The sequence below is a fragment of the Chaetodon auriga genome, chromosome 11 (assembly GCF_051107435.1).
Source record: "Chaetodon auriga isolate fChaAug3 chromosome 11, fChaAug3.hap1, whole genome shotgun sequence".
Lineage (NCBI taxonomy): Eukaryota > Metazoa > Chordata > Actinopteri > Chaetodontiformes > Chaetodontidae > Chaetodon > Chaetodon auriga.
Window position 1 is genome coordinate 26,566,793 of NC_135084.1, and position 23,834 is coordinate 26,590,626.

At 44.6% G+C, this 23,834-nt stretch overlaps 1 protein-coding gene across 3 annotated transcripts in view; it reads left to right on the forward strand.

Moving 5' to 3' along the window:
• Nucleotides 1–5,045: 5,045 nt before the first annotated feature.
• nrg3a (neuregulin 3a) overlaps nucleotides 5,046–23,834 on the forward strand; it is a 312,192-nt gene continuing 293,403 nt past the window's right edge. The window contains exons 1-2 of one of the 3 annotated variants that reach the window (XM_076743952.1): nucleotides 5,046–6,465; nucleotides 6,686–7,421. In XM_076743952.1, coding sequence (XP_076600067.1) covers nucleotides 6,698–7,421 — 724 coding nt within the window. In that variant the 5' untranslated portion in view covers nucleotides 5,046–6,465; nucleotides 6,686–6,697. Of the gene's footprint in view, nucleotides 7,422–23,834 lie in introns of all 3 variants that reach the window. The other 2 variants (XM_076743951.1, XM_076743950.1) reach the window with 2 other exon arrangements.

Here is a 23,834-nt window from a genome sequence, read left to right on the forward strand (position 1 = left end):
AGACGCAGATACTGAGATGTGCACCGACCTCTGACCCTGTTGTTGCATCTTGGACTTAATGTGTGGAGGCTGCCCTCTGGGGCTCATCATGAGGTCTCCAGGGACTGAGGGACAAAAGCTGTTTTTACATTGATTCAGCAGAAATCTCCATCTGAGGAAGCTGCTGTCTCCATAAGCAGAATGGAGCAAAAAGGGCTCAGAAGTGAGATTAAAGCCATCGATTCTCTAATTCTAAAGCTGTCAAACACCGGTGAATATTTACAGCTGCACACATTATTCATGAGATATGCTGCATCGGTTTGGTGCAGGAAAATGAGGCTGCTTGTCTTATTTCCTGCTGCCACTCATAGCTGATTGTTGTAATTGAAAAGAGAGACTACAGAAGGAAAAAGTTGCAAACTGTTTTGGTGAAATCAGAAAAACAAGCAGTCTCCTTTATATTTTCATGAAAAAATAAGCCAATCCAGAGTTTTCCAGCAAACGAACAGTAAATACTGTTTTCTGAGTAATGGGACAGGAACACACTGCAGCACCAGGGGGAGCTCTGACAGTCACTTTTTCTGCTTCCAGAAATCTTGTGGTAAATCCTTTGCACGCATGAGGACCTCAACAGTGACAAATCTGTGTGTACAGAGACATGCAGAGGGAACTCATGGGTGTCCGCTCCAAACCTCCGGGCCTTGACCCGGCCCGACCCAGAGGACACCGCTGCCTTTTTAATGGAAGAAGGATGACATTCAGGCACGGATGAAACATTGCATGACTGCTTAATCCTGAGGCCCTGATGCATAAAACATGTTAGAAAGAGGGCGCTAATCTGAAACCAGTCTGCTTGAACGGCCAGCACAGTCAAAGTGAGCCTTTATGTCCAGTAATGATCGCTGCTTTTTGAAAAGATCTGCGTATAATAGGCTTCGATTTTCACTGTTGGTGTCGTCTGCCATTAAGGTCGCTTACATAGACTTACAGCCAAGAGGCACAAAGAGTACAAGACATCTCTGAATGAAGACAATCGTGAACACACAAGCACAAAAATTAGGACATGAACAGTTACAAAAGAAAAAAAAAGGCTAAGGAATGTAAAAATGGCAGCATAAGTTAATGAAATTGTAATTAACTGTAATTATAAAATAGTGATTACAAAGTTAGACTCCATATTCTATATTTTGTGATTTTTCTGGCCAACAGCTGCTGGGCGATCTGCAGCGGTGATGGGAGCGAGGTGAGCCTGAGAAGACGAGCTGCAGGGATGAAAATCCCAAAGATGAAGCAGCTCTGATGCTGCATTCGATGACTGATTTTGTTTGACCTGTGCTCTCACCTTTGGGTCTGGACTGGATTATTATTGATACGGAAAAATACACTGATAATTTGAGCAGTTTTCACAGAAATGTTAAAACCAGCACTGACTGAGTTTACAGTCATTTTGGGTCTTGAAAATTCCTGCAGGGAGTGATTAAGCTCAGCTCCCCCTCTGAACAAATAACTACACCTTTGACCTTTTGGAACAGGGCTCACTGTTTGTCTTGGGATTGGAAGAAATGCATTTGTTTGCCCTTTAATTAAAAAGCAGGTTGCAGTCTGGGAGGCTCGGGCTTGCAAACAAGCAGCATCATGAAAACAAAGAGATCATCAAAAACCGTGCAGACATCAGCAGACTTGTCTTGTGATGGCTTGTGAGCATTTCTGTCTCTGTGCTCTCTTACTCCTCTTCATATTCATGTTCATGTGCGACAGTGCGTTTATTCATGTTTTTTACTCCTTTGTATGGCTCTGTGTATATGTCTGCCTTTGTGTGGATAAATGAAGCTGCATCTCTCCTGAAATAGGTCTGAGTGAGTAATTACATGGAGTTTCATCTAGATGTCTCTTAAGTCAGACATATACAAATACGCACACTTCTCTAAAAAAAGATAATGAGTGACATCAGCCTCCATCCCTGCCTGCTGAACCAGCATGTGATCAGAGGTTTCCCCGCTACCGTTAATGGAATAGGAAGTGGACTTTAGTAACAAATGCTTTCTCAGTGAGGACAGTCGTGCTCACATGTAATGGGACTGAAATAAGTCATCCATCTATCTGCCTCCTGGCTGTCAAACCATTTTTTACTTTTTCCAAACAGCAAAAGAAAAATCACTTTTCATTGACTCAGATATTTCAATAAAAGGGTAAATTGCTTCCTCAATCCAACAAATGTAATTTTTGATATTATGTACATAGAATATAAGAGTGAGGGAAAAGCTTCAGAGCGAGGACTCTGGCTCTTTAAATGACTCTCCAGACATTTTGAAGGCGGGTGAATTTGGAATATTTCTAAATGCTGAGAGCCTTTAAGTGCTCATTGCTTAGCTTTTTCCAGTCAGGGCAAGACGACAAACACAGGGCTCATCGTGGGCAACATAGGCTCCAAAAATGTGAACTTTATCTGGAAATGACAAAGATTTTTTAAGGTTGGAAGCTGGAGGATTTTTAATATGACAACACTGACGGTCATACAATATGCTAACACGTCACTCTAATCTAACACTAGGCATGTTTTATGACATATGATAGGATTATACTGCTTGATGGGAAACAGCAGATGGCAAGGGGATGTAGAGAAGAGCACTGAAAGCAATATTTACATCTATGAATGATTCTCAGGCAAAAGATTAAAAATAAAGCTAAGAGCTGAGTCTAAATATAAACCCCACACTGTCTGATAATGCTGCTGTCACTTTGACGTGTCACGTGCAGAAGCATAATGCTGAACACAATACATACGTTAGATCAGTATACATCAAATACGACTTTGGATCACCGCCTGGACAACAGAAGCGATGTAAGAAGCTCTGATGTCACTATTATGTACAATTTTCACATGATAAGATTCATTAATTAGACAGGATTTGCTTTCGTTCACACACTATGTGCTACACGCCTGCACTCATACGGCTGGAAACGATAGCGTGTTTGATGAAATGATAACGTGACGATGCCCCACACAAACTTACTATGAGTGCAGAGCAAAGACAGACTGAAGGTGTTCACCACTGGATTCCACCGCGCACACACTTCTCTCACTGTGGGTGAGGACGAGTAATTAATCCATAATCCAGCACAGGCCACCATATATTATAATTAAACACAGTTAAGGTTCGTCTTGTCGGCAGATTTTTCTGCAGTCAATTACAAACTGTTCTACTTTAGCGGTTTATTTTGCAACTGCAAGTATCTGAGAAAGTGTTTTTACATACTTTGATTGGCTGCTTATTTACCTGTACATGAGCATTAATGCACACTGTGGGCCTCTTTTAGAGTATCTACTATCAGATATCACCTTCTTCTGGAACCGTGGCTAACATCAGCTTTAAAGCTGCGGCTGTGCATTTTGATGTTTTCAAAGGCGTCTTCTTCATCAAGTGGAAGTGTGGATGTCTTAGCAGTCAATTTGTGTCCTCGGGGACGTTTGACAGTGTGACTATTGACAGTCCCTTCAAGCCACCACAGTGCCATTACGGCAGCTTCAACAGATTCATGCCGCTATACATTTGTGTGTCAGAAGACAGAAAGAGGTGTGAACACACACAGCATCCCTCCAGTTTCCCCACGGGACCAGCTGAAGGAGACTCCTACAGGCAGACGCTATCTGCATGACTTTATGCTACGATGCCATCACTTCCCAGTAGACTCACTTCCAACAAGTTGACGCACACAAAGATAAAGTCACGAAACAACAGAGGAAACGGGGCATGATTTTACAGCAAGCATCTTAAAGGTTGTTTTACACAGTGCTGTACACAGTTAAATTGATTTGAACCCAGGCTAGATTCACTGAGGCTCAGCCACTCAAACTGGCTGATTAAAATAATAGAGTGAGCAGTGATGCGAAACTCAAAATGTTATTAGTCTTTTGTCTTCTGTCTGTTTTGCCTCCGCACTATTTCCTCTTAACATATGGCTCTATTTATTATTTAATTTTCTCTGGATTTGTCCCAAATTTCCCTCATTTTACTTCTATTCCCCTATTTATCTGTCGTTTTGAAGGAATTTTTATTAAAACATCAGAAAATTCAATGAAGGAGATGAGATATTTATGGTGGCATTTAAATGAAGAAGACACTGAAACATTTTGCAGCCTAAATGAATTATGATCGCGTTGCATATAGTGTACAACACAGTCTAGTATGCATATACATAGTCTGACATGTCAAAAGTAACAACACAGCAACAAATATAAGAAGGAAGTCGATCAAATACACACATAATTCAGATGACGTGATGATACATATATGTATACGTACATATATGTATTATGATTGCCTTCTTATATAATCCATTTAATTTGCACTGAAAAAAAATCTATATATAAATCAGTCAAATATGTCAAATAGGGAAGCTATAGTACCTACATTAATCAATATGAGGTGGTCAAACATCAGAACGAATCAGGAGGCTGTAAACTTCATGAAATAATTAAATCTATTCACACGTATCGACTTCAATAAAAGACCTAAAGCTTTCGTGTCCTTTCAGTTCTGAATAAGTTTCTGTGCGTCCACATAAAAACACCACACGCTTCCTGTTAGCTGAGTTTTAAGTGTCCGTCCATCCGTCCGTCCTTTTTCCCGTCTGTCCTCTGATGCTGTGCAGTGGGCGGGGCCGAGGGAGTGAGTGACGGCTCCTGCATTGTGCCTCTGCTCTGATCCTTCTGGGACTCGGGCTTCTCGCTGCTAACTGCAGACCTCCCTCTCCCCCCTCCCGCCCTCATTATCTTTATCTGTACACACACCTCCACCCCCCCGTTCCCTTTGTTTTCTAGTTTTCTGTATGCATTCTGCATCTTTACTCACTCCCCTCCCTGCAAACGGAGGTGGGCAAGCTTCCCAGAGCTGGTGCATCTAGCAGGTGCAGCCTCTTTCTCTCCTCCCTCCCTTCCTCCCACCCTCCTCCCTCCTCCCTCCTCCCTCTCTCTCTGCTCCCTCGCTCTACCAGTGTGCACACTCCGCTCTGTCTGTGCCTGCGTTTTTTTCCCCCTTCTCATTCGTTCTCTGTCTCTCAGCGGCGGCAGCTCGGGGAGGCAGCTGTATGCGCGTCTGCATCACAATTGCCACAGGTAAAGACAGCTGCATCGTCGGATGTTGCTAACCCCACAGGGGGTTTGGGAGCGTTTGCCGCTGCGGTTGCAAGTTCCCATCCCAGCGCGGGGCGCACATTTCTAATCACCTCCAAGAAAGCATCCTGGAGGAAAGGACGGACGGAGGATCCCAGCAACCCGACTAACAAATACCAGACTGACTGGAAAGAGCGCAGGCTTTCGGGGACTGAGGAAAAAACACCTTTCAGAGAGAATCAGCGGGATATTTTTAAACCTTGCGGCCGCCTGTTTGTGTCTTCACTCTTATTTCTTGCTTTCTGCTCTTTCTGTTTCAATCATTTCATCCACTCCCTGCTTCTCACCCTCTTCCTCTCTCATTTTATCCCTCTGTGCCGGAATGTTCCCTTCAAATGGATGAGAAGAGGCTTTCCGAGTGCTTGCTGCAGTATTAACGGACAGTACACTGAGACAGCAGGGCGCTGAGCGGACAGCTTGGGGAAATCTGATCCATAGCCGACTGGAGAAGGTGCGGGATCACGCGTCGCAGTTGCAGATTTATCCGCCCTGTGATACCACTGCGTGACAACACCCCTCATTCATTTTCCTTTTGCCTCTCCCTCTCCCTGCCCTCATCTGAAGTATTTTTGACTGGATATGGAAAATTAATTGGATTCTATTGCTTTATTTTTAGCCGCACTGGAATTTAGAGCACGCACAAAGGAGGCAAAGTGGGTTCGGATCAAAAGAGTGATAAAAAAAATCCTCAAAAAGGGAGAGGCTGATTGAAAAGCAACGGGCAACAAAGATAGCGGATAATCCAAGGAAAGTGTTTGACAGACGCATAAACGACAAATCTCTTTGCTCTCACTCTCTTTCAGTTACGAAAGAGGCCGAATTTGGGAGCTGAGGGACGCTGACTCGGCTAAAGCTGTTGGAACAGGCTGCATTGGGAAAACATCTTTCATCTTTTTGATCCTGCACAGGGTGGGGAAGCAACAAGACCCACCCTGCAAGTTTCACTCCCCTGATTAGACGGCACTGTCCCGTCGTGGATTGTACATGGAGGGACCACACATGCATGTTAAGTAGAAATCGCTGTGGATTTTTTGCTGCAGTGGCATCCGAACACTGATGCCTCAGATTCCTCACATGCACAGATGTGAAGGTGTTCCTTCCCACCCATCTCTCCCTCCCGTCTCTCTCTCTTTGTCCCTCTTTCTCTCCTTTAGAAGCATCGCGTCTTCTCCTTTTGCTCACCCTGCTGTGAACCTGCGTGAAGTTCACTGTTGCTTCAGCTGGACATCGGGAGTTGGGCCGGACTAAACACGGACTAATCGGGCAATTATCTGTCTACGCCACCTTCCATTTCTCACTGGGTGTCTCTGAGTGTGAGTGTGTGTGCTTGTGTGTTTGTGCTTGTGTGTCTGCATGCATCCCCTGCACCCCTCCCCTTCTCTCTATCCTTGGATTACATATTTGTGTACGTGTTACTGAGAGTCCGACTCCCGTGGGATCTCTGTGTATCCATTTCTTCACCTTTCACTTTGTCTCTCAATGTCCGGCATTGTTTGGAACCTTTCAGTCAGTTGCTGCCGATGCCTGTCACAGGGTTAACCCTCAATGAGCCATAAAGGACGGCAGGGAAGGATGAGTGAGTGTTCTGGGGCCGCTGTTGCCGGGGCTGTGATCCTGGAGGAACCTGAGGGTCCAGGGGCTACAGGGGGCCGTGGCGAAGGCCAGGCCCAAGATCAGGGTCCGCTTCGCTGTGCAGTTTGGCCTCGCCAGCAGACATGGCTGTGTGTGGTCCCCTTACTTATCGGTTTCATTGGCCTTGGATTGAGCCTGATGTTGCTGAAATGGATTGTTGTTGGTACAGTGCGGGATTACGTGCCAACAGACCTGGTGGATGCTAATCGAATAGGCCAGGATCCTATCTTCCTATCTAAGCCAAGTGGGATACCCAAAAGTCCCGATACTACTACCACCACAACTACTCCTACAGTTGATGGCGGGAACCCCACGCCTAGAACTGGGACTGTTGCAAAAGGTAGAACTCGTTCCAGTGCCACTACCACTACTATAAGCCCAAGAGGAGGTGGAGCCTCGGGTAGCCAAGTAACCCCACGGAATCCTGTAAATCGTAACGGACGTGGACCTTCAGGTTTTATTCCGACCACTGCAGCACCGCGGACGACCTTCGTAATTGGAGTGGCGACATCTAGCCCATCACCGTCCAATCCGACCGTGCTCCATGATTCTACGCAGATGTGGACACCCGAGCATACTACGACTGAGACGGTCTCCACCACGCTCTCCACGCATTCACACAACCACCGCAAAACACGTAAGTGCATCACTGTTCTTGTGCATCCAGAATTTAAAGGGCTTTTTTGTTTTCTGGCCTGAAAAATTAATGTAGAAGGACAACATCTTTGGTCTTTGAAGGGAAGTCTGTTGTTAGCTTGGTTGAGCAGATAAATTCACTAATGGCATTCCACAGGTGTGTTGCCTTTTAACTGGCTGAAGTGTGCAGAAGGTTTGTCCACTGGTTGGTTCTTCATCATCAAGACTGATATTTGAACTTCGATTTGTTTCTATGTTGAGTTTTACAAGCTCTTCAACACCATTTGGCTGGTAATTGATGTGCTACCATTTTGTTTTGAATATTGTATATGTGACACTCGCAGAAGAGTGGTCAATAACATTGATTGGTACAGTAAGGTTATCTGAAGTATTGGAGGACTCAATCATCAATCTTTCTGCTGTTAATGGCTCAACTTTTCTTTGTTGCATCACATGCTGGAGGCATACTGAGCAGGAGATGTCCTTTTACAGCAACATAGAGTGACTTTAGGGTGCTGGTCTTTGTCTTTGTATGGTATTTAGCAGTGTGAGGTGATGTTAGCATCATAGAAAGAGGACAAGGGTTGCTACAAAGTGCCAGTTATTTACTTTTTTACAGGTACAAAGGGTAATGTGATTAGTGCACTGTGACTGTTGAGGGGGTGGAAGACTAAGATGTAGTTAAAACAACAACTTAGACATAAGGAAGATTCTGGAAATGCATGAGTGCCTCAAAACTGGCTCGATGTAGCCAGGGTTAGTCTGGACTCATGAAGTGAATTATGTGAGGATTAACTGGTTGAACAGGGGTCATTTGAACAGCTCATTTACACTCATTGGTGCATGCATGCACTCATATGTACACTAAGTGGTGTTGTTTACCTGCTGCAACCTCAAATCTTCACAGTTGAAGTGTTGGGGTGATGCTTCTTTGCTGCGAACCTCCAAACGCTCTTGATGCTTATAATGTGGCAATAATATGCTGACTGACACCCAGATAATCAGATTATTTGCTGCATCTGGAATGACTTGAAAAGAAGTCTGTCCTAATCCATTTGTTAATGGATGCTGCTCCTTCTACTTCCGTATTCAGCATGTCTGTCCCTGACTCGTCATGCCATGCACACTGGCTATTGATTGGTGCTGGAGGGATTTTTTTTTTTTTCTTTTTGAGCGAGCAATGATGTGCACACACACATACACAGCTTCCTCCATGATAAGTCTCTCTGCTCTCAAAATGGTGTCACATTATGTGCTGGGCTTCCCTCTGCTTGTGATGCTCGCGTCTCTGATCCTGGCCTGGGCCTCTGCAGACAGTTCCAGAGTAACAGGAGTGGCTTATATTTTTAACAGTGTGACCTCATGCTCTTTCTCGTGTCTGCAGTGGGAAAAACACGTCAGCAGGCTTTGATGAAACCAGGTGGTGCAGGCATTTCATGCCCCTTCTTAAAGTTTAATGTAACATGACAGTTGCATTCACATTTTGCTATTTAATGTCAAGGAATGCAGCAATTAGACAGGACGTTTGTGTTGTCTGTTAGGAATCCATTTGCTTTGACCTGAGCGGCTCTGGAGGAGCATTTAAGCTTTAGTGTTGTTGCTCTTGTCTCATCATATCCTCCTGGGAATTTATTATTTATGTGATGTCCTACTTATTTAGGTTTAATCTAACAATTTGGACTTTTTTTTATCATATTTTTTGTTTGTTTTTTTTATTTCATCTTACGATCTTACTGCCATTTATCAGGTTATTGATAATTACACAATGGCGGGCATATATTTAATAATGATAAACTAAATCAGTTCCACCTGCTGTGGCTTCTGTCTGCTCGAATGCGAAGGTGTGGCTGCTTCTTTTGTGTCCGTGATAATGAAAATGTGCCCGGCCTACACCAGAGAGCAGGGAATGTTCTGTCTAATAATGAGAAACACAGGGAAAGAAATTGTGTATCATTTCATTACACGATGAAAAATGGCAGCCATTCATCATCATCCTTTCATTTATTAATTAACCATTAAAAAAAAATGTCATTTCTCCAGCAAGTGCTCATGAAAACCATTAAGCCTCGTTGATAGATATCCAAGGGAAAATGTCAGTCCTTCTTCAGGTTTCCTTAGAAAGTTCTGCCACTGCAGCCGACTGGTTCGATAATCCTGAACACCCTTCACCCTCCCACCCGTTCTATTCCGCCACCCACACGCTGCCTTGATTTGAAAAGGCCATCATTTTCACATTAACTATCCATTATGTGTGAATGTGTTATACGGTATTACTGGATTGACCGTGTTGGCTTGTGTTCAGAAACTGGGAAAATTCTATTAATTTAAGTATAGCATGCCATCTGTGTGCTCTTGTTGATGCTGTCCCTGTCTTTGTGGGTCAGAGATGGACAAAGATTTTATGTCACATGGGGCTGTGGTGTATTTTTTTTCCAATGTGAAGTTTTTTTTTCAATATATTACCTTCAATATTCCTTGAACAATAGGAGGCTAGATAATACTGTGGAACTACTCTGTGCTGTGATGGTCATTACTTTGCATCACGTTCTTGAGAAATCATACTGGCTAAATTAAATTGCTGTAACGACAATGACGACTGTAATCTTAACCCTTTGTTTCCATCTCAGCAGGGAGCAAAACATCTGCTATAGCAGCAGATGTCATCCAAATTTCATCCTGAATCCCAGAGTTTATGTCACGTAAGCTGGTCTCTATAAAGCAGACGTTTTAGCTTTAGCTTGCCATTATCAGCAAGCACAGCTGAATTTTAAGTTAGGTGATGGGATGCTTCATGACGAAATTTACCCAGGGAGTCGTTGTTGACCTCTCTGCTTACATTTATGTCCACAGGCCTGTGCTTTGACTTTTCAGGAAAGAGGCGACACCGTTTCTTATCTCTTGTCCTGTTGACTCAGCCGAGTGCCCCAACTGCTAGTCAGCTGTTATTTTCTCTGCAGAAAATGGCACTTCAGCGGTGCAGCTTTGGTGGTGTTTGGTGACCTTCTAGCTTCAAGATCTCATACCTATAGGAATGGTTGATGTAATAGTTGAGGCGTCTTACTCCCGGCAAATGTCACATTGAAAGCATGATTGACATATCTAAATCTGTTGGACCTCATGAAATCTTAAGCCATCCCTGTGATATAAGCCAAATGAAGCTGAGACCTGGGAGAGATGATCCCATTATAGGGAGGTGACCTCTGCACGGCAGGGCAAAATGTCAGGTGGTGCCTCGGTGATAATGTCACTTGGATCAAGACAACTGGAAACCGGATCTGTGCCCTTATGCATCATCCCCCTTAAGATTACAACTTAGGAGCAGACATGCAGTGATCCTTCACATGCACTGAAATAGGGGAAGAGAAATGGTAATGTTTCAGTCTGAGGTTCATAAGTGTTCATAGAATTCATAACATGAATTACTTCTTTGTAAAATGCTGCATAGGATGTGTCCTACACCAGAGAAGATGCATCAGATGGATGACATGACATTCTTATGTTGCTGCTATACTAAGCAGAGAATCTAGAATATAGGTCAGAAGCATGCAGAGGGATAATAAAAGGGAATTATTCATGTTAGTAAATAAGACCAGATGAGTCAATGTAGTGATGAGTAAATCCCTGGAAAGATTTATTTAATAATGAGAAGGCACTGGGGACGTGTTGGTTATTTGTGTGGTATGTACCGATAATAAAGGAGACAAAATAAAGACAGAAATGGTCATTTGAGGCCGGTTGTGACTGTTTTGAGATCCGAGCTTCAGAAGATGTTCGGGTTCAGTCTGAGGTCTTTGTCTCCATGCTGAGCCACTCGCTGGGATTAGGTTTCAGTCAGACAGTGGCCCTGAAACCTAAATCCAGATTAACAGCCCATCACCATGACTGTGGAAGCAGCAGAATTACATTAGCCCACCTTTCAGTCACACACACTCTACATGGGCTTACGAGCCGCCTGACTGCTGAAGGATTGTTTTGATAGATGGTCCGTGGCAGGATGTTTTTCATCAAATGATGCCAAGGTGACATGTTAAAGGCAACATTTTTGCTTGGCTGTGTTTCAGGACCCCTCGAGGGTACGTTCAAGATGCCTGAGGAAATGTTTATGCACACATTAACAACACCAACGTGACTGTCTCACAAAATAAAGTGCTGCTTTACTGCTGTTTTTTCTGACAACAGTATAGTTATTAAAGTTTGCATTATGCTGAGTCATGCACCTTCACCGAACGTCAAAGTCAAAATACTTGAAAAATACCAAAGACAAAATGTGTCAGGTGAAGCGTAAACTAACAAAATCACCATAGTGACTGTATCATTATCAGAGAACATTATGACTGAACCCACTGATGAGTCTCCACCAAGGGTGGGTGGTATGACCTAAAATGTGCCCCATAATGTAGGTTATTTAGTAAATGTAATGTGATTCATTCTCAGAGTTTGACAAGTAGGATTAGGTGTTTCCACAGCATTTATTTGGCAGAAAACCCAAAGTGTATTACATAAGTACAACAGCCAGTGTACCACGGGCATGTCTATCAAGTACATGTACATACAGCAGCAGACACACATCCTGGCACAGCAGAGGGGGCTTTCCTGAAACAACAAACCCAGCTGAGGTGGTGTTGCAGTATGAGGTGTGGAGATAACGTTAGCTCTGGCTATGAGATGACACAAAATGTAATGAGAAAAAACTGTTTCCCACAACCAACTTACCACTCTGGTGATTCAGCTGGCTTCAAATGAGGCTTAATGTTCCCACAGCTTCTCTTGACAGTATCAAACACAGCAGCATTGCTCTGGGACGAGGGTCTACAATAGATGCTACGAGTAACATTAGTGAAGCAACATAACATGGCAAAACTTACCGGTTTTGACTTTGAAGTTGGTATCAATCCATCAATGAGCCTCAGTTTTGAATTGAATCCTGCTTTGTTTTAGCCCTCAAAGCAGCCTCACATATCGTCTGAGAGCGCTCCAGTTATTGTTCAGGGGACGTTTCTGTGGGTCCTCGTCTCCTCAGAGAGGAGAGACGAGATGTTGTGTTGGTTCTTGGAGCCAACAACAGAGAAACTGCTCGTTCTTGTTAGCTTCCACATGTTACCGGACTGTGTTACAGTGAAGAGAAACAGTAGTTAGTGGATGTAACTCCAGATCTATGAGTATGTTCGTAGCGCTCTACCTGCATGTTACTGCAGCCACAGTAAAGCACATTATTTGTAATATGCTGAAACATCTGTTACGGTAATGCCAGGACTGAACGTGACACCAGTGACGGTGATGAAACCGATACGCTGCCCACATTTTAGCTCATCTACCACACAGGAAATACCCCCAAATTAACCCGAACTGAACTTTCATCAGCTCTGGCCAACACCGAAGGCATCAGTGTACATGTTTGTGTTGCACTAATCATCTCACAGGGAGAGATTTTAGGTTTTAAACCAGATTTTAGGTTTTAAACAAGATTGTAGAGCTCACAATCTTTACACTTGGATTAGTTCTCTGTGAGCTGCTTAGTAACAAGTTCCCTATGGGGATTTTCTATGCATGTGTGTGTGTGTGTGTGTGTGTGTGTGTGCACACACTGCCCATTGACATGCTTACACACATGTGCACACTCTTGTGTCCGCAGCAGCATATGTCTCAGCGTGTCTGTATGTATTGAATGTGCGTGACCCGGCTGTGACCCCTTACGTGAATGAGAGCTCAGATCAGCGGTGTCCTCCGAGGCTGATTGCTTCTTTGCAGCTGAAAGAGCTTTTTAGGACAAAATTACAGCTTTGAGGGAAACAATATGAGAAATGGTGACTGAAATGTGTCTCAGCTGTGGCACTCGTGTGAATTCTGCTCTATGAAGATGGGTTATAATTTCTCAAGATCTGCGACTGTATCACTCATCAGAGTCTGGGAAGTGGCTGCTCGAGAGGGGTCTCTGAACCTGGTTCTCTACATTTTGATGCATGATTGTTCAGTACACATTACAGCAGGATCAAAAATAACTTGGGTTTTTACCAAGGTGGAGAACAGAAAGTGGTGGAGGGGCAACTGCTCTGGGCCCAGACCTCCATTTGGTCGGCAATCGAAGTTCTGTGTTTGTTCAGGAATTTGTAAAAATCAAGTTAGAGCTGATATTTTTTACATCCAGCTCTGACAGTCTGCAGTAAGCCTGGAGGTGCTGTTGGATGTCTCTGAGATGAATCCCAAACATAGCTTCTGTAACAATCTGACCCATCCGAAGGGTCTTGTAATCAGAATGTCTGGAACCTCGTGTTTCCGTTCCCATGCATCTAAATGAATGCCCATGCTCTGCTCATGTTCCACTTCATTTCATTGCCAAGATAACTTTTAACCAATCGCACGAGTTGCTCCTAAAGATCAAGGACTTTTTTAATTCACAATACACTTCAGTGAGTTTGTCTTCGTTGAGACTGACGCGCCTGACCAGTCACATCAAACATCTGTCATACCGGCCCGATTACAGTTTTAATTTGTCGGAGACGCTGTGAGAACGAAGGGTAACGTCACTTTGATTCATTCTGATGAAATGTCTTGCAGGGGGAAGAGTGATGAAATATTAATGATGCGAAAGAGAAACATGTTCAATATGTAGAGGAAAGCGTAAATAATTGAAGATGGCCCTTTGACGAATTATCCCACGCTGAGCGGCTCGCCGTAGATGCAGACTTCTCCAGTGAATGAAGGTGTTCGGGGCGCCTTCATTCCCCATGCGAGGAAGGATTGTTCCTGTTGGTGAAGCGAAGGTCAAAGTGTGTTATTTTCTGAGATTTTTAAGAGAATTGCTTCATGACTGGCGAGGTAGAAATTCTCCATCAGCCTCTGCTCTCTCACTTCTCCTCTCTCCTGTCTTCCCGCCTCCTGAACACATCTATCATCCCAGTCCAGATGATGATGAAGTACAAAGTGGCTAAATGCTGCTGCTAACTTCAGAGGAGCTTTTAATAATGAATTCGGGTTTAAGCTGCCGTGATTAGATGAGGCTTGCTCCAGTTTATCTGAGCCAGTGGCGGAAAGGTAGAGATGTAAGAGAAGTTAATTCCTTTTCTGGGATTCACCTGCCCGGCGTCAGCTCTCCAGAGGAGGCTGCCTCCTGCTAGCTAACTGCTCCACTGTCCCCATTCTCTGAGGTGACTGCTGATGGGAAATGCCGTTTTAAGGTCTTGTTGAGGCAATAAAGACTAATTTGGCTTAACACGGAGACTGTTTGCGAAAAGAACAACAGTTATATTAACAGCACGGGTGACGGATCGATTCCTTATTGTTTACGTTACACCAGCACTGGTATCACAAGCTGGGATTGCTTTTAGTTTCTTTTGGTGGAATCGGCCTTTAGCAGACTCATAAATTCATCATTTCATCAGGTCGCGTTTAACACTTCACGTGCTATCCCGTCTTGTGATTGGGTCATTACTGTCAAAGAGAAGCAACTAATCCATAAATGTTGTGTCCTGACTCAGAAAGATTGAATACGCTCGTGTATTTACTCAGACAGTTTTGGTAAAACAGATTGTAAATTAAGCCTAAAACCTCATGTTGTGTCATCAGAGCATATAAGAAACACATATTGATTTTTGTGGATTATTAAATAAGATTGGTTTCCAAAGCGGCAATAATCTCCCCCCTCGTCTCCACCAGCCCACCTTTGGCTGTCTTATTAAATCTGTCAGCCGGCCTACAGCAGCAAACCGTTTAACACAAGTAAGCAAATAAATACCAGGCTGTTATGAGTTCAGACATAGCCACCAGCGAGTTCTGCAGCTTGTTGCAGCTCTGTAGTTACTTCAGAGGAGGAGTGTGGGCTGTGACAAATGGGGGCAGGAGCCTCCAACTACCCAGCTGACCCGTGGATGCACCAGAAAGAAATGGCATTTATCAAAAGCTTAAAATGACCTATTTTCAAGACAAGAAACTTTTTGATGTCATACCAGTCATGACTCTGTCAGCAGAAAAGGTGGAAGACGATGTTATTATAGCACAACAGAACCTGCTTGAGAGCAAGTCAGAGTGGAGCTGTGTCCGACTTTGACACCGAAGACGGCTGCTGGCGTCACGCCTCCTTCCACGAGGAAGTGCCGCTTCATCGTGACCACGTCCACAACCCTCTCCCACCTAAAGCAAGCAGATACCTAAACTCACCGGGAGAGGAGTCCGATCAAAACACTCGTTTTAAACAGTCTAATGACATCATTTGGGTCATGTGCAGGTTTATGTTACTCTGCATCTACATGAGGGATCGCCTGGCTGTGCACTACCTTGAGCTAAACTATATCAGCGTCAGATCAAGCAAACATAATATTCGGAGAACTTGTAAATATTTCACAAGTGCAGGCCCAGTTTTATTGTTTTCATTGATTTGAAACGCTTTGTGAGAATCAGAATTCTTTGTCACAACACCACAAACACAAGTCCATCATTTGTAAGTGCAGAATTCACCTCTGTGTGTGTGTGTGTGTGTGTGTGTGTGTGTGTGTGTGTGTGTGTGTGTGTCATTGCATCTCATTTATCTCCTTTTTTATTTGCTCATTAGCCTCTGCTCCTCTGATTATACTTCAGAGAGGCAGACGCTGTCATATACTTTGCAAAGACTGTCAGCTGACATGTAAAACATCAGCTTAAGGTCACATAATCCCAGTGACAGAGTTTGACCTCTCCTGGTTTAATGCTTCAGGCATAAATGCTCACCTGTGATGCATTGGTCTGGAGACAAGCCTCTCCCCCTGCCTTCTGCTCATTATGCTGTTGGCACCTGGCAGTAAACAATGCGATTAGCGAAGATAAAATGCTTAGACGGTGATTATTTAACCTCAGTGTACACAGAGCTAGCAGGGAGCCCAGCAATTCAGGCCTCAACCAGTTGTAGTCCGATATGATTTCTTTCAGTGGCTGAGCTGTATAATTGAATTTTTTCCTCCTCTACCCCGCCGTCCCTCTCGCTCCCTCTCTTTTCTCCTCGCTCTGTCCTCGTGTCCCTCGCTGCCTGTCTCTCAAGGTCGGCTTGTCTGATTCATATTACCGGTACTCTGCTGATGTTGACTGGACTCAACTGGAGTGTTGTTAAGAGCGGTTGTACACGAGGGAACTCACAAAAGTTAGTTATCTGTTCCAGCATAAGGAACATTTGCATTTTTATCAATTCAAAATGAATGAGAGTGAAATGAACACCCTCTGTTCGGGGATGGCAGTGGTTTCCTTTGAGCCCGTTCGGTCAATTTTGAGCTACTTATGTATTTCTATATGAGCATACTGCTGGGAAATATAGTATATTGAACTCATGTGAATTTATCTTTTAAGGTTTAAGATATTCCAAGCAAATCAGCTGAGGACTGTCCGAGAAGCTAAATAGCATGCTATGCTTATGCATCAGAGCTAATAACCCACGAGGGGACCGCGAGCACAACTTTATCGACTACTTCGTCAGGAACTGGACAGAAAAAGAGCAACCTGAAGGGCTTCAGTACGTCAGCAGTGTCACCGTTATGTGAAACACGCACAAGCACCGGCTTCTTCTGCATCCTATGCAGTAAGTGCACAAGTTGTTTCCTTTGTGCATGTCTGTAATTTGAATCTCGCCAGGGAAAGGTGGATGTCAGAAACATCTACGTGGAGAGGCCTTTACAGAATGCATGTGCGTTAGATGGGTTCAGTGAGAAGGCTGAGCATGAAAACAGATCAAAGGAAATGAATTATAATGTTTAGCTGAGGATTTGAGCTCCTGTCCCACTGACCCAGGGGGTGTTGTTTGTGTAAATGATCTTTTGAAACGAGGGCCGGCTGAAGAGCACCTCAGGCTAATCTAATATATCTGTTTTCCTGGTCATTAATTTTGACATCAGTACCAGCAAGAGATCCTCCCTCTTGGTTGGTTATAGATAATGATTCTTTGTATGTGGGTGTGTCAGAGTCTGGTGGCACATTTTTCACGCACATTATACTCAGCCACCTCAGCCAGCCTCTGCCCTGTAAGAGATATTGATCCCGGTGTGATTGTATCCAGGTCTTTTGCGACTCAGCAGTTTAGCAGGCGGCCCTGCGAGCGAGCGAGCGAGCGGGCCTGCATATGGGCGTGGGTTCTGATTATCCTGAGCTCGCTGCATTTTGCTGCGGTTATTTTTAGCTTCAAAGATTGTTGCCAGCTCCTCTCTGGGAGGCTGCGTGGAGCTGGCTTTTCTGGTGGAGGCCTTGGAGCTGACAACGCTGGAGGAAATAGAACAAAGAAGCACAGAGGAGACGGTCGAGACAGCGACTTTAGTGTCAGTGGAAGACGGTTTTATTTTGGAAACATTACAGTTAGGGAGGATTTAGGACGTTAAGCTCAGTGAAAAATGATTTCCTGTGTTGTGTTTATTTTGGGGATGCTGCCGTTGCACTATACCTTATTATGCTAAGTAACAGCAATTGGAGGCCTCATTGATGTGAGTCTAAAGATGCAGGAGGCCAGCTTCCAGGAAATCAGAGCTGTTAAACCGCACATTACTTATCATGTTACCACACACGAGGTTTCCAGAGGAAATAGGATGCTTTCCAGAAGGTCACTTTCACCTTGATGGGAAGCTCACCTCAATCTCCCGTACATGCATGCACACATGAAGCTGGTTAGCTGGGCGTCATGCTGGATGCTGGTCCTCTCAGCTGTGTCCTTGGGGCAGATGGTTGCATCATTTCTCTTCTGGAGGCTGACGTGAAGCATGTGTTTGTGTGTCTGCGTCTAGACGGTATCAGTAGATTCATCATTTATCCGTCGACGAGCTCAGCGTTCACCATTCTGTCAACACGTTTCAGCGTATCTCTCTGTCTTGTTTTTTTCTGCCCTGCCCTCCTTTTCTCTCTTTTTTTGGGCTGCGGGTGAAAATTATTTTCATTATCGAATTATCTGTCAGAAATGTTCGATTCGTCTTTTGATCTGTAAAAAGGCAAAGATGCAAAAAGCCAATCACGAGTTCCAGAGTCCATCGGTGAAATCTTCAAAGACCTCAAACAAAGAAAAGCAGCAAATCTTCACATTTCAACAAGAAGGAACAGCCAGTATTTAGCATCTTCCTCTGAAAATGACTTCAGCTTTCATCAAAATTGTTTTCAATTAGCTTTCTGTCAGTCAAATGTTTTTTCAGCACCAGTGTTCCTCTCCTCAACCAGATCTGTCTCGATCTGTCTCCTGCTTTTTCTCTCTGACCTCGGGACATTCCTGACAGCTGTCTCAGAGAGACTTTCTTTGACAAGCCTGCTGAACGGGTGGGTTGTCTGTCTGCATATGTGTTTTTGAAAGAGACGTAGATCTACCGATGGCAGGTGGACTCCTTTCCCTCTACAGGCTGTGCGAGTCAGGATTTGAGGGACAAAGAGAGATATAAGACAAAATAAGCAATCCATGAGGACAAGAGGAAGACAGTGGAGACAGATGGAGTTGTGAGGTTTGGAGAAAAGAGGAAGGAATGAAGAGAGGCAAAAATGGATGGGAGGGGAAGCAAGAGCAGAATAACAGGGAGGCAAGAAATTGGGAGGCAGGAGGAGAATTGGCTGGAGGAAACCTTTCCAAGATGAAGGCAAAAGGAAACGAGCCTCCTCATCCGGCAGCAGTGAGCTCTGCCTTCAGTCTCCCTCCATCTTCTCCTCTCTGCCCACTCAGTTCATTTACATTTACATTACACCCAGCTGGAGTTGATTTGGTGGCGAGTGATGGATGGCGTGGTTCTGATGCTGTTTATAGAAATGGGCTCAGGGGGTTAGCAGTGTCAGCTGTTTGCAAGGTGGCGAGCGCAGTCTCATACAATATGGCTGGCTCGTTAGCAGCTAAATTGCTAGCTGCGGCGGTGGCACATCTATTTATGGGATATGAGGGTTGAATGTCTGCTGCTTGTCAGCTAGTTAGCACATCCAACATAAGTCTGACAGTGGAGCAGAATGGCCTGCAGATGTTTACTGGAGTTTTCTGAAGCTCTGTGTGATCTGGGTTCGCTTTACACAGGGAACAGCAGTAAGTTCAGCCAGACAGGATTAGTTAAAGTCCTCTGGAGTTTATACTATAACCTGTATTATAAGATCATTATAAGAGTAGTTAGAAAATAGAGCCCATATTATCTGATGGCAGCCATAAATGTCATTAAAATCATTCAATTCATAAATTATCATTGCTTTCTCTTACAGTTTGATGAAAAATAGTACTTACTCTGTAATTTGCACAGTTGGAAGCCAGACAGGCTGATCCAGTCAGGATTAATATCACTGGGGGCATCTGTGGCACACAAAAATGATCCAACCTTCCCTGCAGACTCCAGTGCTGTCAGACGAGGCCTTTGTGTGGAATTCCAGATGGCCATTCGTACTCGGAAAAATCTCCCTCGAATCGCTGCTCTGAAAAATGTAACAGGGTGTTACCAAACAGTATGGTTCTTTTTTTCATTGTACCTAAGCTGATGAACAGTTTATCTGTTATTTCTTGCTCTTCTTATTTGTGCTTTCACACTCACAGGCACGGTCGTGGTCGGGTTGATCTGAGCAGGTGCAGTAATCACTCGTGCTCTCTTGTTGGGCAGATAAGCACAGTAAGTGTTGTGTGCACGCCGACAGATCTGCAGACACAGTGCTGGTGGTGAACACACTCGTCTGGTGGAGGTCCTTCTACGGGTCTCGGGTTTCCCGCACAGATTATCGAGCAGTCAGCTTGTAAAGTGGTGAGACGTTGCTGTCCAGGTGAAACGTCCTCCCAGGCTGTGTGTAGCATGCACTCTGCGTATACACACACCACCGGCATCAAAAACACACCTTCCACACAGGAGCTGCTAAAGTAGGTACGCATTTCTGCATGCGTCAAGTAAACGAAGACAAAGAGCTGTGGAGGATGTGGCGTGACAGCGGCGTGGAGAGAGTGCAAGAACGCGTTAATAAAAGGAAGCAGTAGGACCAGAGCGACAAGCTGACGTAAAAGTCCATCAATCAGTCGACGGCTTGGGTTCGTTTCCAGCTCAGGACTTTTCGCTGTGAAGCAACCAGCAGTTCAGTCAGACACAGCAGGGACTCTATCGTTCCTCGTAGCGACTCCGTCATCAAACAGAAGCATGACAGTTTTGTTCTGTGTGGAAAAACAAACCACCGTCGCTGATTTACATTTCCTGATGTTCATCCAGCACCGTGACCTCCACGAGCTCCCGGCCCGCCTCACCGCCGCTGCTACCGTCTGTCGTGCAGTGTATAATCATCCAGTTTGAATGTAATGATGTTTAAATGCATGTGATCGCAGGACGATGCTGATCAATGCAAGCTGACCCAGAAAAGCAGCAATTATACCACAGTGCAGGAAGTGACTGCTGCGTGTTGCCTTTCAGGCCATTGGCCTCCTCTGAATATGACTGGATGTTCCTGGTCCAGCAGCCGGTCAGATAGCAACGTTTCCTGCATCGCTCCATCACTATTTTTGTTTTTTTGTAGGACTGTTTTTATCAGCCAGTCGCAGCGTCTGGTTCAGTTGTGCTTCGCTCCTGCGGTGATGAACACGTCAGACTCATGAGCTGTCAGCGCTCCATCCGCCACTTGTCAGCTGTGACGGATGTCCAACACCAGCTCTCTCTTCTGTTCTCTCTGTTTCACAAATCACAAACACACACTAAGTGCAGCACATGCAAACCGCTTGCATACACACACACACACACACACGCTTGGCTCGGCGCCCTGAGAGGAATGTAGACAGAGATGGACAGGCAGGAGCTGTCAGTGAGGACGCAGGGACAGGGAGTCGGTTTCTCACTTCAGATAATGAACCACATGTGAAGCGTCAACTCAGCACCAATTAGATCGGATGATAATTATCTCAGCACAAGTCAATCATCCTAATCAGGGTGTGAACTCCTGGTCAGACCAGAGAGGATGCTGAGTGAAGATCGAGGCAGAGATTGTTTGTTTGATGCCACCGTGGAGTTAAAACTCACGTCTTTCTGTGGAAACAAATCCGTCTTTGATCATGACTTTGATGGAACTGGTTGATGTTTTCCTGGAAAAACTTTCTAAACTCTTATTTGCTGTCATAAAATATCCAATGAAAAAATCATATTTTAGCCATATTTTTCCTGGAAAGACAAATGAAAGACTGAAAAAATCTGCAACCGCCTCCTGCTGGCGAAGCTACAGTGAAGTGGCTCAAACCTGCATTGTTTCTAATGGCCAGCAGGCGGCGACTCCACTGGTTGCAAAAACAAACCGTTTGTATGTAAGAGTATGAGAAAATGACTCTTCTTCTCACTTGAGTCATTAATTCAGTAAACATGTCCCAATTAGGTCTCGATCTCCAGTCTCATGCCTTCTTCACACGAGTTGCTGTCACAGTGTGATCCAGTCCTGATAGAGGTGTAGCAAGGTGCGTCCTCACAGCTCCACCCACCCGTCCAAATATGATCACTTCTGGTCAAAAACCACCTGGTGAGCTCACGCTGGGGCACATTGGTACCATGTATTAAGGCTTTGCTGCATGTCATGTCATCACCTCCAGTGGCTCTCCAGCAGTCTCTATCTACATGAAATGCCATAAAATAATCTTTAAAAAACTGCAAACTTATTTGGGTTTTTAGGTTTTCATCTCGGTTTCATGTCACAGCAGCACTTCAACCTCACATTAATGTTTCATGTGTAATCTGGACTCATATCTGGCCAAAGCTAACATTTGTGATGATGAAGAGTTTCTTCTCTCCAGAACAATGAGCATGTCGTTGTCTGATTTCCCAAACGGCGTTAAATGCAAAGAGAAATGTAATAATATGAAAATTGGAATTCATTTTTCTCTGCTTGTCTGCTACCTTTTATCCCGCCAGCCATAAAGGATGCAAGAATGTGCAAAGCCTTGAATAAATAATCATTTCTAAAAATGTTTATGCTAATTTTCCAACAATAAAAAATCAGCGTGATTCTTCTCAGTGCTTCAGATTACATCCATCGCTTTTCTTATCCGCTCCTCAATGATCATCTTGTGTCTGCCTCTCCGCCGCTCTGTCTCTCGCTCAGCCTCTGAGACGTGTAAGAGACGGAGGTTCAGCTGAACCGTGAACGACCTACATGTCTTCCGTCCGTCTAATTCCTATTAGCGCTCCCTTTGACATTTGGCAGCTCGCGTCACTGTAGTACTACGACATGTGTGCTCTCCTATGTTATATATTATCTATGTGGAAGTACTTTGAGTAAACGTCCTCGTACGGCTTTGAAATTCTGCATCGACACCACAACATGAAAGAAAAATCCCTCACGTCTCTGCAGTGTGACACAATCAGCCTGAAAGTCGACGTCAGCGCACTTTGAGAGGAGCTACGAGCAGAGAGCGCTCCGGGTGGAGGAGTCGAGGACATCTTTCACGCTCATTTGTGAAGATTTTTAGTCCTCTTTCAGAGGGATTGTACTGTTTTCAGCAGGGACCTGACTTCACGACTTTGACCTCCCAGGAAATGTCTCTCACATTTATAAAGCTGTACCAGACGTGTGTTTTTCCTATGTCTGTATGGAGACAGTTCAATGTCATGACAAACAGGATCTGAGTTACTGGAGCTCACTTACTCTCATAATGCTGTCACATCCTCTGGAGTGTCTCTGCCTCATTTTCTGCAGCTGCTCTGTGACATTCAGCTTAACTTCCTCACTGAATAGAAACAGAAGAAACATGGACGCTGTTTTTCTGCACGCCTCCTGCAGTCATCAGAATCCACAGGTACCAGTTGACGCCATGAGGTTTTGGATGGTGCGCGTATGTGAGGGATTGCATGTATGGATTTGTTTGTGTGTCAGCCAGCGATTTCATATCTCGTCCCAAATCAGCTGTATGTAAAGCAAACGAAACGTCATCCGGTTTGAGGTCAGGTTTGGTCTTAAACCGCCGACCGGCTCACTCATCCAACGTCACACTGCACACAGAGACCATTAACCTGCTGAGCAGGGCTTCAATGGGATTAGTGTGACTTCACTACTGACCCTGTGCTCTCTCCATCTCTCTCTCTCTCCATCTCTCTCTCTCTCCATCTCTCTCCATCTCTCTCTCTCTCTCTCCATCTCTCTCCATCTCTCTCTCTCTCTCTCTCTCTCTCTCCATCTCTCTCTCTCTCTCTCTCTCCATCTCTCTCTCTCTCCATCTCTCTCTCTCTCTCTCTCCATCTCTCTCTCTCTCTCTCTCTCTCTCTCTCTCTCTCTCCATCTCTCTCCATCTCTCTCTCTCTCTCCATCTCTCTCTCTCTCTCTCTCTCTCTCTCCATCTCTCTCTCTCTCTCTCCCTCTCTCTCTCTCTCTCTCTCTCTCCATCTCTCTCTCTCTCTCTCTCTCTCTCTCTCTCTCTCTCTCTCCATCTCTCTCTCTCTCTCTCCTCCTCTCCTTATTGCTCTTAGTAATAACAAAGTCACCATTAAGCCTCCCTCTCAGCTGTTTAATCATGAGA